At 36.1% G+C, this 15,662-nt stretch overlaps 1 protein-coding gene across 2 annotated transcripts in view; it reads left to right on the forward strand.

Moving 5' to 3' along the window:
• Nucleotides 1-15,662, forward strand: part of NDUFAF2 (NADH:ubiquinone oxidoreductase complex assembly factor 2) — a 184,082-nt gene that overhangs the window by 100,799 nt on the left and 67,621 nt on the right. For both annotated transcript variants that reach the window (XM_079917121.1, XM_079917120.1), the window contains exon 2: nt 5,826-5,915. In XM_079917121.1, the coding sequence (XP_079773247.1) occupies nt 5,826-5,915 (90 nt within the window). The remainder of the gene's footprint in view (nt 1-5,825; nt 5,916-15,662) is intronic.

Below are 15,662 nucleotides of genomic sequence, written 5' to 3' on the forward strand. Positions count from 1 at the left end.
TATGTATTAATATTTATCACATTGAAACTGAAACAGAATTTTAAAAGTGTTTAATTCATTAAAAATAACCCTAATAAATGTAATAAATGTTTACAGAAAGAATATATTTTTGATCAGAAGTAACTATACTTTCCAAAACAGAAACATTTAGAGAAAAGAGTAGCATTGCTTTGTTTTACAGATCCCCTAATGTGTGGCTTAATAAAAGACAGCTAGATTTTTCATATCTGTTTCCTCATTCAGTATGTTACTATATCACATATCATGTAGCCTCTGGAAAACTCCACTGTACATTCATGAAAAAATAAAAGTGAAAGAGACAAATAACATCTAGTATTATTAAAATAGGTTTGGCCTCACAGACACCTTAAAAGAGTCGTAAGTACCCCTCAGACTTCCCTATCACACTTTGACAATTGCTGGTCTATAATTCCTGGATTATTTTGGTGCTCAGGTTATCCCAGATTTAGCCAGTGTCAGCTAAGCTGGCCCTGAAGCTGGCCCTTAAGTCCTTGTGATAGGCCCCTATTATCATTGTTTTTTTCTTTCTTTTTTTTTTTGAGAAATCTTATTTTCTGACATAGCAAGATGCTCCAGGCTCATCTTGAACCCACCCTGCCCTAGGCCTGGAATCAGCCATTTTCCTGAGGAATCCTGGTTTCTTTTGATGGATAATGGCGTAGAGGCCAAGATTTGGGCTCTAGGGGTCCTTATTGCTATTAGGGTCTTTGCTTCTAGGCTCTTTCTGCACATAGAAGCAGGAAAATATATACATATGTATGCATGGAAATACATATATCTGTGTATAAATACTTATCTATCTTATTTATCATAAGTAACTGATATCTCCAGTTTCAATCTGACCCCTGTACTTTTTTACCTTTCCCCATTACATATCTGTATGTCCTTCTACAATGAGAACCCTGCTTCCAATAACATTAACACATTTACTCATTTGCTGAATCATATAATATATCTAGAGTAGTTTCAGAACTGCCTCGCCCATACCACTACAGAAAACAAACATACTACAAACAGTTCTGGATGTGTTTGCAGTTCTTTTCCTTCCTGAAAGTAAGGGTACATAGGCACATACCACTTTCTTTTCTTTCCCCATTCAGTGTGGTTATGTTATTAGTCTGAAATAAAGTTGGGTTTATTTGTTGCAGTTTGCTTTCATTTCCTTCTTTTTTTCCCTTTCACATCCATGTTGATTTAATTTTTTGAATATACAGAACATTAGCATGCTTTCAAACTTATTGAGAAGTATATACTCAGACGAGTGCCACTCCCTTCCTACTTCTAAGATCTCTGCCCTCTTCTTTCAAACATAACATAAGGTTGTACATAACATAGGATTTTATGAAATGAAGGGTAAACACAATCCAAGCAAGACTTTGATGTTCATCAGCTGTTTCCTATCCACAGGAATTTCTTACTGGTATGTTGGTTCCTTTGCCCTGTATCACTGTATGTTCTGCTGGGCCTGTCTCTATAGACCAGTGTGGTTTTCGAAATGTGGTCTACAAGATGACTTCAGCAGGTACAAAGACAGCCCGTTACATTTTTAAGATATATCTATTTTATGTATGTTTGAACACAAAATACAACTAGTGTATTTAGTCAGTGATTTTATGGGGTTTTTTGGGGGGAGGTAAAGTAAAAAGTGAATATTGAAGAAAAAAGCAAGCCAAATTAAAGAAAAATATTAGGAATATAATACTACAAAGTGTGACCAAAATTGCAAAGCTGGCACTTGAATGGCTGAAGTTGAGAACTCTGCTCTAACTCCTCTTTCCTGAGTCTGTGTCCAGGGTTCTTACTCTATCCCAGAAACCCAGTAGAACAGATGAAATCCATCTCTTATCTAAACCCATCGTCTACCTGATACCTGAAAGGGAATCTTGCCTTTTTTTCTTTTAACTGAATGGATTCCTTTTTTTTTTTTTTTTTTTTTTTTTGCGGTACGCGGGCCTCTCACTGTTGTGGCCTCTCCCGTTGTGGAGCACAGGCTCCGGACGTGCAGGCTCAGCAGCGATGGCTCACGGGCCCAGCTGCTCCGCGGCATGTGGGATCCTCCCAGACCTGGGCACGAACCCGTGTCCCCTGCATCAGCAGGCGGACTCCCAACCACTGCACCACCAGGGAAGCCCCATATTTTTTTAAATAAAGGAATAGGAAACCTGCTATCGTCATAGGGCAATTAGTTCAATGGCAGGCAGCTTTAAATTTTTTTAAGTTTGGGAAATTGTACTGTTACTTACCCAGTCTTTAAATCCGTATACCATTGATCATTATGATCTACTTGAATTCAAACTTTTATTTTGACTGTTTTAATTAAATCTAATATTGTTTAATATTAAGTAAAACACCATGTAAATATGGTGTTTTACTTAATACTCATTGAGTACGCCACTGTCAATTGTTTATTATTGTATTAGGACTTATTAAACCTATACATATATTAGATTAAAAGTTTTTGTTATTAAGTTAATTTTTTAAAATTTATTTATTTTATTTATTTATCTTTGGCTGCTTTGGGTCTTCATTGCTGCGCGCGGGCTTTCTCTAGTTGCGACGAGCAGGGGCTACTCTTCGTTGCAGTGCGTGGGCTTCTCCTTGTGGTGGCTTCTCTTGTTGAGGAGTACAGGCTCTAGGCTTGCGAGCTTCAGTAGTTGTGGCTCGCGGGCTCTGGAGCGCAGGCTCAGTAGTTGTGGTACACGGACTTAGTTGCTCCGCGGCATGTTGGATCTTCCCGGACCAGGGATCGAACCCATGTCCCCTGCATTGGCAAGTGGATTCTTAACCACTCGGCCACCAAGGAAGTCCCTAAGTTAATTTTTAAATGTAAATTAGACCCTAAAATTTTAACACTTGAGTAAGTACTTAAATTTGCTCCATTTACTAGATGGAAATTTATTTTGCTATGAGAAGTAGGATTGTCTTTACAACTTTTGTATGAAAGCATATTAGGATGAGCAAGTGTACAATTTGTGCATAATTTCTTACTCAGTGGGAGGCATAAGTTTTATTCCCAATTCATAAAAATTGTACAGAAGGAGTAGTCTTAAAACAATTTATTTGGAGGGAAAAGCCCATATCTGATTACCAAGAGTTTATTCAATAAATTAATGGCCTTATTTTATATTGCTAAAGATGTGTACATGCATTTCATAAACTTTTGATGTCATCTATTTGTAAACAAAGGTTTTTTTCAGCAATTATCTGTGACTAACTCATGAATTACTCTTCCTGTCTTTCCATATACACAAAAATAGGTATGAATTTTGATTCTTAAAACTCTTAGGATACAAAGGAAGTTTATAAACTTGAGGGTAGGAATAAAAAGTTAATTTTTATGTCACAGACATATAGATATACTTACTTATATATGCATTTAGTGGTGCTGCTGGAAATGGTAGACCTCTCTGTTCTCTCCCTATGCACTAAATTTCATTGACATACACTTAAAAGCTTATAGAACACACATGTACTTTCAGAAGGCCATCTGTTAGCATTTCGTATTTTAGATGATAATTTTCTTTTCTGTACTTGTTATTGCTAAAAAGATATACTTACATCCTGGTATTTAGATAAGGAATATATGAAGACACAGATATTTTGACTCTTTCAAACATTTTGAAAATTGTAATGTAAACATACTTTAGTAAATTTAGTCTATGCTAAATTTATGGTAACTTGTTATTATGATGTGTTTATATATTTGGATATAAATAGCCTTTTAGTAAAAATATATGTATATATGTTGAGCCTCTGCTATGAGAGTAGTGCAGCTGTCATTGTTAGAGGCTCCTTTTACCCTAATTCTTGTCCCTACACCCTGGGGACTTTACTACTAATCCCTTGTCCTCCTGTGTATTTATTGGATAAGATAAGCAAAAGGTAACTCCTCTTTATAAAACTTGGAAAACCTCTGTATTAGGATTAAATCAGCCCAGTTAAATGAGTCCATAATAAAATGCAGAGATTCCCTGAGCTCATCTCAGAGTTATTAGCCATTAATGGCTTGTCTAGGAAATTCTAGCCTTTCACTTACTATTACTAAGGCAGAGGAAATAAAACTAGCCACTCAGTATTCTTAGGCTACCCTTTTGTGTCTCCCTTTCTCCTGCACAGTCACTCCTAGAAATTTCCTTGTCTTCAATTGAAGGATTTTTTTTTTGCCGTACCTTCCTTGCGGCATGCGGGATCTTAGTTCCACACCAGGGATGGAACCCATGCCCCCTGCATTGGGAGCGCAGAGTCTTAATCACTGGACTGCCAGGGAATTCCCGAAGGAATTTTTTAATGTAGAATTTCAGGTAGTTTAGGAGAGAGATTTGCAGTCAACAAAGTCAATTTCTTGAATTATGTGACCCAGTCTATTTGGCATAGTGTAAGGTTGGCCTAGGAGTGGGAAGAGAAAGTGGTATTTTGCAAGGCCCAGATTTCTCTCCCTGACTGTTCTGACCATTGTTAAGCCATACTTCTCCTCTCATCATTACCTACCAATACCTTCTCTGTTTTAGCCTGCATTCCCTGGAGTAGGCAGGCACATTTTTTAACTGTTGGGAAATAGAAACTTACCTGGTTTCCTCAGGATCAAAGTTTCAATGACAAAGTAATATGTTTTGAAATCACCATTTTGACAAAGCTGCTGCTGCTTTGAAAGGTTATAATCAAGGCTCTTTTTTCTAATTGATATATAGTTGTTTTACAATATTGTGTTAGTTTCAGGTGTACAGCAAAGTGTTTCAGTTTTATATATATACATATATATATATATATATGTATATATATATACTTTTCAGATTGTTTTCCATTATAGCTTATCATAAGATATTGAATATAATTCCCTGTGCTATACAGTAAATCCTTGTTGCTTATCTATTTTATGTATAGTAGTTTGTACCTATTAATCCCATATTCCTAATTAATCCTTCCTTTTCCTCCCTTTCCCCTTTGGTAACCATAAGTTTGTTTTCTATGTCTGTGAGTCTTTCTGTTTTGAAAATAAGTTCATTTGTATTAGTTTTTAGATTCCACAAATTAGTGATATCATATGGTATTTGTCTTTCTCTTTCTGACTTACTTCACTTAGTATGATAATCTCTAGGTCCATCCAAGTTGCTGCAAAAGGCAATATTTCATTCTTTTTTGTGGCCAAGTAATATTCCATAGTGTGTATATATATATATATATATATATATATACCACATCTCCTTTATCCATTCATCTGTAGATGGACGCTTAGGTTACTCCCATATTTGGCTATTGTAAATAGTGCTGCTGTGAACATTGTAGTATATGTATCTTTTCAAATTAGAGTTTTCATCTTTTCTGGTTATATGCCCAGGAGTAGGATTGCTGGGTCATATGATAACTCTGTTTTTAGTTTTTTAAGGAACCTCCATATTATTTTCCATAGTGGGGCCATGAATGTTGATTCCCTTAGGCAGTAGCAGCAGCCACTGGCACCTCTGATATATATACCTGCAGAGTTTGAAGGAGTTAAACATTCTGTTGTTTATTAAAATGTTTTTTATTGGCCTGCAAATTAATTGGTTTCTCTTTTTCTGTACACAGAATCTAGACTTATTCTACCAAAATTAATTTTGCATACAATGTAGGAAATTTAAAATTTCTGAAGTAGTTTAGAAACTGCTTTTTCTAATATACCTAATTCTAAATGGAATCTATTCTTTTCCCTGTTAATTCTCTTATCATAGGAGGAGGTGTGTAATATCTAAAGAGAAAATATTTCATGTAGTAACTACTGTATCATGGGTTCATTTAAAAATGTAATAATCACTTTTGTCTTACAGGACAAACTATTCGAGAGAAAAGAATTGTAGAATCAGCAAATAAAAGAGAAATAGACTATGAAGTAGGGGATATCCCAGCAGAATGGGAAGGTAAGTTTCTGCTTTTAGTAGTGTCTTTTGGAAGGCAAATAGTTTATACACAAAATCAATAAGAACATAACATTATTTCATGTTCTTTGCAAAAACTTTTACAATCTGAATCCATGAAACTTTTTTTAAACTTTGCATTTCTTTGAGAGTTGTGAAGGTGCTACATTTTAGTAAGGGAACATAGTGAAAAGAACTAAGAAGCATTAGTAGAGCTGGGACTAGGGTGAGGCAAGCAAAGTTTCTTAGATGCAGAATTGAAGAAGGCATTCACTTTGATATGCTGGCCCTGCACTTATACAACCTGAGGATCTGAATTCTGTTTCTGGCACTCTACCCACATGCACGTGGGAAAGTAACTCATACCTCTCAGTCTTAGCTTCCTCTTTTATAAATTGTGGATAATACTTGCTGTAGATGCCATTTGGAATATTTGTTCAACTTACAGTGACCCCATTAATTGCCCCCATGTTTAATCAAGGATGGACACTTACTTGATCCCTGTCAGGACTTTGGAATTAAGGTAAAAAAATGAAAGGAAGAGAAGATAGTAGCAGTCTTTCCATAAGGCTGGAGTAGTATCATATGAACTTGGTAGCACATGGGTGGCTATCTTCAATCCACTATCTAACCTTTGTTGCAGAAAAAAAACTTCTTTATCTACTAAGAAGAAAATAGAAACCAGTCTGCAAAGAGAAGTACAGTTAACCCTTGAACAACACAGGTGTTTGTTTTTTGTTTTGATTTTTTTGTTTTGAACAGCACAGGTTAGAAGCAGGTCCACTTATACGCAGATTTTTTTCCGTAAGTTCATACTATGGTATTACACGGTCCGTGGTGGTTGAATCTGCAGATGTGGAACTGCAGATATGGAAGTCCAACGGTTAAGTTATAGGTGGATTTTTGACTACGAGGGGGTCAGTGCCCCTAATCCCTGTGTTGTTCAAGAGTCAACTCTATGTAGCAAGGCAGAGAATATTTCCTATGTTTTCAGCAACTTTCCAATTCCCAGTTCCATTTCTTTCTGAATGAAGTTCATCTGAAAGTCTGCCGTCAGGTTCTAAGTGCCATCCCACATCTGTGTTATAAATTTCCCCTTGTTTATTACCAGTTCTTAGCCTAGTGCCTGGCACATAGGAAAGCACATAGTAAGTGCTCAGTAAGTATATATTAAATACTTGAAATCTAGCTTGAGTTAACCCTTGTTATTTGAAACTAAAAGAACCTTAACTAAAATACCAATACCTATCTTATATATCACTTAACATTTGTCAAGTGTTTACCTGTATACCTGGTATTATGCCATTGCTTTACAATCATTATATTGTTTTAATTATCACAATAATCCTATGAGGTAGACACTGTAGTCCCATTTAATAGGGAATCTAAGTTCTAGAAGATGAGATAAACTGCCTGGGTAATACAGCTACACACTGTAAGCAGTGGACCCTTTGCTTCCTGGTGGGTTTAGCATTATACCTAACATATGGTAGCTATAGGCATTGAGTTATTTTTATGTCAGCATGTGAGTGTAAATATTTCCCTGGACATATCTTTTCCATTTTTCTTTATTAGCTATGAAAATAGTAGAACTATGAGAAAAGAACATTAAAATGGGTAGATACCAGGGACTTTTTGAAGAAATACAGAATATAAACTGGCAATGTCCAGGAGTAATTGAGCTTTCTTACTTTTTAAAAAAATATTTATTTATTTAATTTATTTTTTTTGGCTGCGTTGGGTGTTAGTTGCAGCATGCGGGATCTTTGTTGAGGCACGCAGTATCTTTCATTGTGGCGCAGGCTCTTCATTGTGGCCCGCAGGTTTCTCTCTAGTTGTGGCACGCATGCTCCAGGGCATGGGCTCTGTAGTTTGTAACACACAAGCTCTCTCGTTGAGGCACGTGAGCTCAGTAGTTGTGGCACGCAGGCTTAGTTGCCCCGCAGCGTGTGGGATCTTGGTTCCCCTACCAGGCGTCGAACCCATGCCCCCTGCATTGGAAGACGGATTCTTTACCACTGGATCACCAGGGAAGTCCCTGAGCTTTTTTATTTTAACAGACTCTCCAGTGTTATAAGCGACATTTGCAATTCTCAAATAATGCTTGCACCTTCTTATAATGAACCTATTTTATCATTTTTTCCAATAGTAATATAGAATTAAAATGTTTATAGAAATAAATTAAGTTATAAATAAATAGGTAGTGACTCATTTTTAAGCATTTGAGACTTTCAGAGAATTAGAATGAAATTCTAATGCTTTTTATGGCTCTGTCCTGACCTTAATAATTTAGCATAACCCTCCCATGGGGCACACCCTTAAAACAAATGTATCAACCAAACATTGAAACAAAAATTATTTTTATAGTGTTGCATATCAATTAAATGTAAAAAATAAGAACTCCATACCATGAAAAAGTAAAGTAAAATATAAATAAATACACAAAACACTGTATACAGGAAAGGAAAGAAAAAAACTTAAAGTGAATAGTGTCAACCCCAAGTGAATCTAAAGTATTTTCAGGTCCAGATGAATACTGTATTTGTCAATTGTTAGTAGCAGAATACAGGTACCCACACGCTGCATTTCCTGCCATGATATGTATTAAACGGTTCACCCTTTTCATTCATTTATTTAATAAACATCTATTGAGGACCTCTGAATTCATGGAGTTTACATTCTGGAGTGGGAGAGTGGGTGGAAGAAAGATAATAAATCAGATAAATAACTATATAGTATGTTAATGGCCACAGAAAATAAAGCAGATAAAGGGAATAGGAAGTGTTGTGGAGGGTTTTACAGTTTTAAATAGTATAAAGAAATGGCCTTGTTGAGAAGATGACTTTTTAAAAAAAATAAATTTATTTATTTTATTTATTTTTATTTTTGTCTGTGTTGGGTCTTCGTTGCTGCACACAGGCTTTCTCTAGTTGCGGTGTGTGGGCTTATTGCGGTGGCTTCTCTTGTTATGGAGCATGGGCTCTAGGTGCGTGGGCTTCATTAGTTGTGGTGCGTGGGCTCAGTAGTTGTGTCTCACGGGCTCTAGAGCGCAGGCTCAGTAGTTGTGGTGCACGGGCTTAGTTGCTCCACGGCATGTGGGATCTTCCCAGACCAGGGATCGAACCCGTGTCCCCTGCATTGGCAGGCAGATTCTTAACCACTGTGCCACCAGGGAAGCCCCAAGAAGATGACTTTTGAATAAAGGCAGAAGGAGCTGGTCATGAAGATAAGTAGCAGAGGAGCATTCCTGGAGAGCTAGTGCAAATGCCCTGAAGCAGGAGCATGCTCAGGTTTTTAAGGAACAGTACGGAAGCCAGCGTGACTGGAGTAGAGCCAGAGGGAAGGTAATAAATGAGGTTAGAAAAGTAATAGGTTACTCAATCTTGTAGGCCTTATAGGCCATTGTAAGGACTCTGGCTTTTACTCTGAGATTGGAAGCCGCTGGAAGGTTTTGAAAAGAGTAGTTGTATGCCCTGAATTATATTTAACAGGATCAGTCTGGCTGCTGCATTGCAAAGAGACTGAGGAGGGGCATAAAGAAAACTTGGAGACAGTATGCTCTTGTAATAACTCAGGCAAGGGCTAATTGTGGCTTGAACCAGAGTAACAGTGAGAGTGGAAAGAAGTAGTTGCATTCTGGATCTCTTGTAAAAGTAGAGCCCATGAGATTTGCTGACAGATTGGATGTGCAATGTGAGAGAAAGAGAGCAGTCAGTGATGACTGTTAAACTTTTGGGCCTCATCTGGAAAAGTGCAGTTGCCATTGACTGAGAGGGGCAAGACTGGAAGGAGGACATTTGGGGGGAAAATGAGATCAAGTTTGAAAATGAAGTTTGAGATATCTGTTAGATATCCAAGTAGAGGTATTAAGTTGTATATAAGCTAAGAATTTGGTGGAAAACTTTGGGCTGGAGATAAAATGTGGAAGTTGACAGCAAATAAGTGGTATTGAAAAGCCAGGAGACAGGATGAGATCAGGGAATGTGTGTAAATAGAAAATAAGAAGTTCATACCATATGATCCAGCAGTCCCACTCTTGGGCATATATCTGGAGAAAGCCATAATTCAAAATATACATGTACCCCAATGTTCATTGCAGCACACTTTACAGTAGCCAAGACATGGAAGCATCCTAAGTGTCCAACAACAGAGAAATGGATAAAGAAGATGTGGTACGTATATACAATGGAATATTACTCAGCCATAAAAAGAATGAAATAATGCCATTTGCGGCAACATGGATAGACCTAGAGATTATGATACTAAGTGAAGTAAGTCAGAGAAAGACAAATATCATATGATATCGCTTATATGTCGAATCTAAAAAAATGGTACAAATGAACTTATTTACAAAACAGAAGTAGTGTCACAGATGTAAAAAACAAACTTATGGTTACCAAAGGTGAAAGGGGAGGGGGGAGGGATAAATTAGGAATTTGGGATTAACATATGCACACTACTATATATAAAATAGATAACCACTACTATATATAAAATAGATAATAGGACCTACTGTATAGCATAGAGAACTCTACTCAATATTCTATAATAACCTGTATGAGAAAAGAATCTATAAAAGAATGGATATATGTATATGTATAACTGATTCACTTTGCTGTACACCTGAAACTAACACAGCATTGTAAATCAGCTATACTCCAGTAAAAAAAAGAAAAGAAAAGAATTATAAAGAAAAAAAAGAAAGAAAATGAGAAATTCCAAGACTGACCCCTAGGCTATAACAGGGTTTAGAGACAATGAAGACAAAAAAGGAGCAGCCAGAAAAGTGGGAAATAAAAGAAAAAGTGTCAAGGAGGAAGAAGTGATCAACCATGTCAAATAAGGACGAAGAATTAATTCTTTGCTTTAAGAATAGGAAGTCACCGATCCTGACAAAAATAGTTCTGCAGCGTGTTAGGAACAAAAGCCTGATTAAAAAAAAGAATAGCAAGAGAGAATTTGGAGAGAATAAGTATAGATAATGCTTATGAGGAGTTTATCTGTAAAAGAAGGAAGAGCGTTGAGGCAGTACCTGCATGGGAAAGTGGAGTCAAGAGAGGAATTTTATTATGTTTTGTTTTAAAGACAGTAGAAGTAACCAAATTTTGTAATAGTGATGAGAAAGTTCCAGTCAAAAAGGAAGCATTAATGGTGCAGGAGGAAGACCTTGAGAAAGCAAGATGGGACAGGATCTAATACACTTGTGGAAGAATTGGCCTTTGACAAGAGCATGGAAAGTTCCTCAGTAGTAGTAGCAGAAAAGTAGAGTATATAGTCATAGATGCAGGTAGATCATGTAGTCGTAATAACTTGTATAAATTCTCTGTTGATTCCTCCAAGTGAAGCACAGAGAGATTAAATAACTCCCTAAATACAAATAGCAGCTATAGCCAAGAACCCAAATTATCTGTCTCCAGAGTCTTTACTCTTAATATTATATTGTATTGCCTACTCCATAATGATCAGGCTAATTCCTACTTATCCTTCAAGTATTAGGGTAGACACGGATTCCTTTGGACATCTTTTCTGACCCTACCTCTCACCCCCTAGTGCTTAGTGGGATGTTCCTGTTTTTGTTTTTCATCTCACTTGATGCCTCTCCGCAGCATAACACAACACACTGTAGAGTATTCCCTGTTTACTTATCTACCTCCTCTACCTGGACTTGAAGATTCTCTAGTGTAGAGTCTTTACCTTGCTCATCCTTGTATTCTTAGGGCCTAGTTCAACACTTAACGTAAAATAAGTGCAAGCTCAATCAATATTTGGTGAGTGAATGCATTTAAAATTGAAACTACATAAGGAAGAGACATTTTGGGGACTTTGCTGATTTGCTGAAAATAGTCCATTTTAAAAAGAAAGACATGGAATGGTACACCAAAGCAATTGGTTCCTAACATAAAGGACACTCAAGGTTCAGATGTGGGAGATAGTATAGTACTAGCTAGTATACTACTAGCTACTGAACAGTCTTACAAAGTTTCAGGGAACCTTTTAAGTTTAATCCATGGCATGATGTGTAGTTCTTATACAGAGCCTCTCAAAAGCTTTATCTTCATAATTCAGATCACAGTGTATCTTCCATTTTTTTCCTTTTTTGTTATTTTGTTAAGTTTAAGCTAGTTTTTTGTTGACAGTAATAAGCATTATTAATGAGAACCCTAAAATACATACAAAGTAGAGTATAATAGGAAGAGACAGAAAGGCTCTGATCCAGTATGTCTTTTTAATGGAATATTAATCTTTACTTAATCACACATACTCATTAAAATATAAAACTAAATTTCAGAATAAAGTCAGGTAAAAATTAATTTTTAGACATATTAGACCATACCTGTCTATCATTAACACAATTAATAATATCTCAGTATGAAATATCATATGCACTTTTATTGCTTTATTATTAATAATTAATAATTGTTTAGCGTGCTTTTCTCAAGCCACAGGAACTCCCCACCAATAATTTTCAAAATAAACTTCATAAAATAATATATATGGCATGATGCTATCCTTGTCCCAGCATCAGAAGACCTGGGTTATGCTCAGGTCCTCCAATGTGCATTTACTACCTTGGTCATTTTGGGCAAATCTATTTTACCTCTGTTTTTCATCTGTCAGATTAAAAGGCTGGGTTCGGTATCCTTTAAGGCCCCATCTGTCTCTAATGTTCTATGATTATATGACTCTAGAATTATCTGTAATCAACTTATGTCCCAACCCAGAGTCTCTGGACCTACTGTATAACCAAATTGCTTGGCTGGGAATTGCTGAAAGTTGATGGTGATCTCCTTCATTAGAGGATAAGATAGCTGCAAATATTAATTATCTATTGGTGCATAACAAGTTACCCCAAAAGTTATAGGCCTAAAACAACAAACATTTATTAACTCACAGTTTCTGTGAGTCAGGAATCTAGGCATGGCTTAAGCAGATCTTCTGGCTTAGGGTCTCTCACAAGGCTGTAGACAAGGTGTTGGTCTTGGCTGCAGTCATCTCAAGGCTTCTCTCAGGGCTCATCTACTTTCAAGCTCATTCACATGGTTTTGTCAGGCCGTAGAAGATTTATTTCCAAGCTCACTCAAATGGCTATTGCCTGATTTCAGGTTCTTCCTGGCTATTTGACTTAGGGCCTTAGTTCCCTGATAACTGTAGCTTTCTAAGTCTTGATATCAGGTACTGTTAGTCCTTCTTTTTTGAAGTTATTTTGGCTCTTCTAGGTCCTTTGCATTTTCATATGGATTTTAGGATCATTTTGTTAATTTCTATAAAAATGCCTCCTGGGATTTTGGTTGGGATTGTGTTAAATCTATAGATCACTTTGCAGGGAGCTGACATCTTAACAATAAGAATCTTCTGACCCCTGGACATTATATATCTCTTCATTTACTTTAGGCCTTCTTTAATTTCTCTCATCAAAGTTTGTAGCTTTCATTGTACATATATTGCACTTCTTTTGTCAGATTTATCCCTAACAACTTCATATTTTTGGTGCTATTGTTATGATAATGTTTTTCAAGTTTAATTTCTGATTGTTGCCATCGAATAAATATTCAGTAGGTTTTTGTATATTGATCTTCTATCCTGTGACTTCGCTAAACTCAGTTATTAATTATAGTAGCTTTTTTGTCAATTCCATCAGATTTTCTATATAGAAGATCATGTTGTCTGTGAATAAAGACATTTTTCTTAATTCTTTCCAACCTGGATGTCTTTGTTTTAATCTCGCCTATTTGCATTGGCTACAACCTCCAGTACACTCTGTAATAGAAGAGATAAGAATGAACAGTCTTGCCTTATTCCTTATGTTTTACTTTTTAATATATTTTTGATTGAGTTATCTAAAATTTTGTTTAGACTTTTTATATCTGTGTTCTTGAGGGATACTAGTTAGTAATTCTTCTTTTCTTTTCTTTTCTTGTTTTGATATCAGGGTAATGCTGATCTCATGAAATGAGTTTAGACATATTCCTTCTTCAAAAGTCTGTAAGAGTTTGTGTAGAGTTAATATTACTTCTTCTTTAAATATTTGATAGGTTTCACCAGTGAAGCTATCTAGGCCAGGAGTTTTTAACTGCAAGTTAAATTTCTTTATTAGACAGGATATTCAGATTATCTGTTACTTCTTGACTGACCTTTGGTAGGTTGTATTGGGTCTGCCAAAAAGTTTGTTTGGTTTTTTCTGGAACATGGCTTTAGTCTTTAACTTCATTTGAAACAATTTTGTTAGAATATATTGTGACAGCTGTCATATCAGCATGCACTAAAAAAAAAAAAAAATCAAAATTGGTGGATTTTTGTGTAGCCATTTTAATATTGAAGATAGAACTAAAAAAGCAACATTTTAGGCATATTATGCTTTATTATTTCAAGAAAGGTAAAAACACAACCAAAACGCAAAATATATATATATATAGTTTTTGCAGGGTATGGAGAAGGTGCTTGACTGATTGAACATGTCAAAAGTGGTTTGCAAAAGTTTCATGCTGGAGATTTCTCGCTGGACGATGCTCCATGGCCGGGTAGACAAGTTGAAGTTGATAGTGATCAAATCGAGACATTAATTGAGAACAATCAGTGTTATACCACGCAAGAGATAGCTGACATACCCAAAATATCCAAATCAAGTGCTGAAAATCATTTGCACCAGCTTGGTTATGTGAATCGCTTTGATGTTTGGGTTCCACATAGTTAAGTGAAAAAACCCTTCTTTACTATATTTCCGATGCAATTCTCTACTTAAATGTAATGAAAACGTTATATCTTTAAAACAAATTATGATGGGCAATGAAAAATGGATATTGTACAATAATGTGGAACAGAAGAGATCATGGGACAAGTGAAATGAACCACCACCAACCACACCAAAGGCCAGTCTTCATCCAAAGGTGATGTTGTGTATATGGTGGGATTGGAAGGGAGTCCTCTATTGTGAGCTCCTTCCGGAATACTAAACGATTAATTCCAACAAGTACTGCTCCCAGTTAGACCAACTGAAAGCAGCACTCGACGAAAAGCGTCTGGAATTAGTCAACAGAAAATGCATAATCTTCCCTCAGGATAACGCAAGACCACATATTTCTTTGATGAACAGGAAAAAACTGTTACAGCTTGGCTGGGAAGTTCTGATTCATCCGCCACATTCACCAGACATTGCACCTTCAGATTTCTATTTATTTTGGTCTTTACAAAATTCTCTTAATGGAAAACATTTCAATTCCCTGGAAGGCTGTAAAAGGCACCTGGAACAGTTCTTTGCTCAAAAAGATTAAAAGTTTTGGGAAGATAGAATTATGAAGTTGCCTGAAATATGGCAGAAGGTAGTGGAACAAAAGGGTGAATATGTTGTTCAGTAAAATTCTTGGTGAAAATGAAAAATGTGTCTTTTATTTTTACTTAAAAACTGAAGGAACTTTTTGGCCAACCAATATTTTTCCAAAGAATCTGCCATTTTGTCTAATTTTCCAAATTTTTTTGGCATAAGACTGACCATAATATTACCATATTTTTCTTTTAATATCTTCAGAATCTGTGTGATGTTACCTCTTTCATTCCTAATTGTTATGGCTACATTGGGTCCCCACAAATTGTGTGTTGAAGTATTAACCCCCAGTACATCAGACTGTATTTGGAGACAGAGTCTTTAAAGAGGTAATTAAGTTAAAATGAGGTCCTTAGGACCAGTCTTAATCCAATATGACTAATGTCCTTATAAGAAAAGGCCATTAGGGCTTCCCTGGTGGCGCAGTGGTT

The sequence above is a fragment of the Stenella coeruleoalba genome (genome assembly GCF_951394435.1).
Source record: "Stenella coeruleoalba genome assembly, chromosome: 3".
NCBI lineage: Eukaryota > Metazoa > Chordata > Mammalia > Artiodactyla > Delphinidae > Stenella > Stenella coeruleoalba.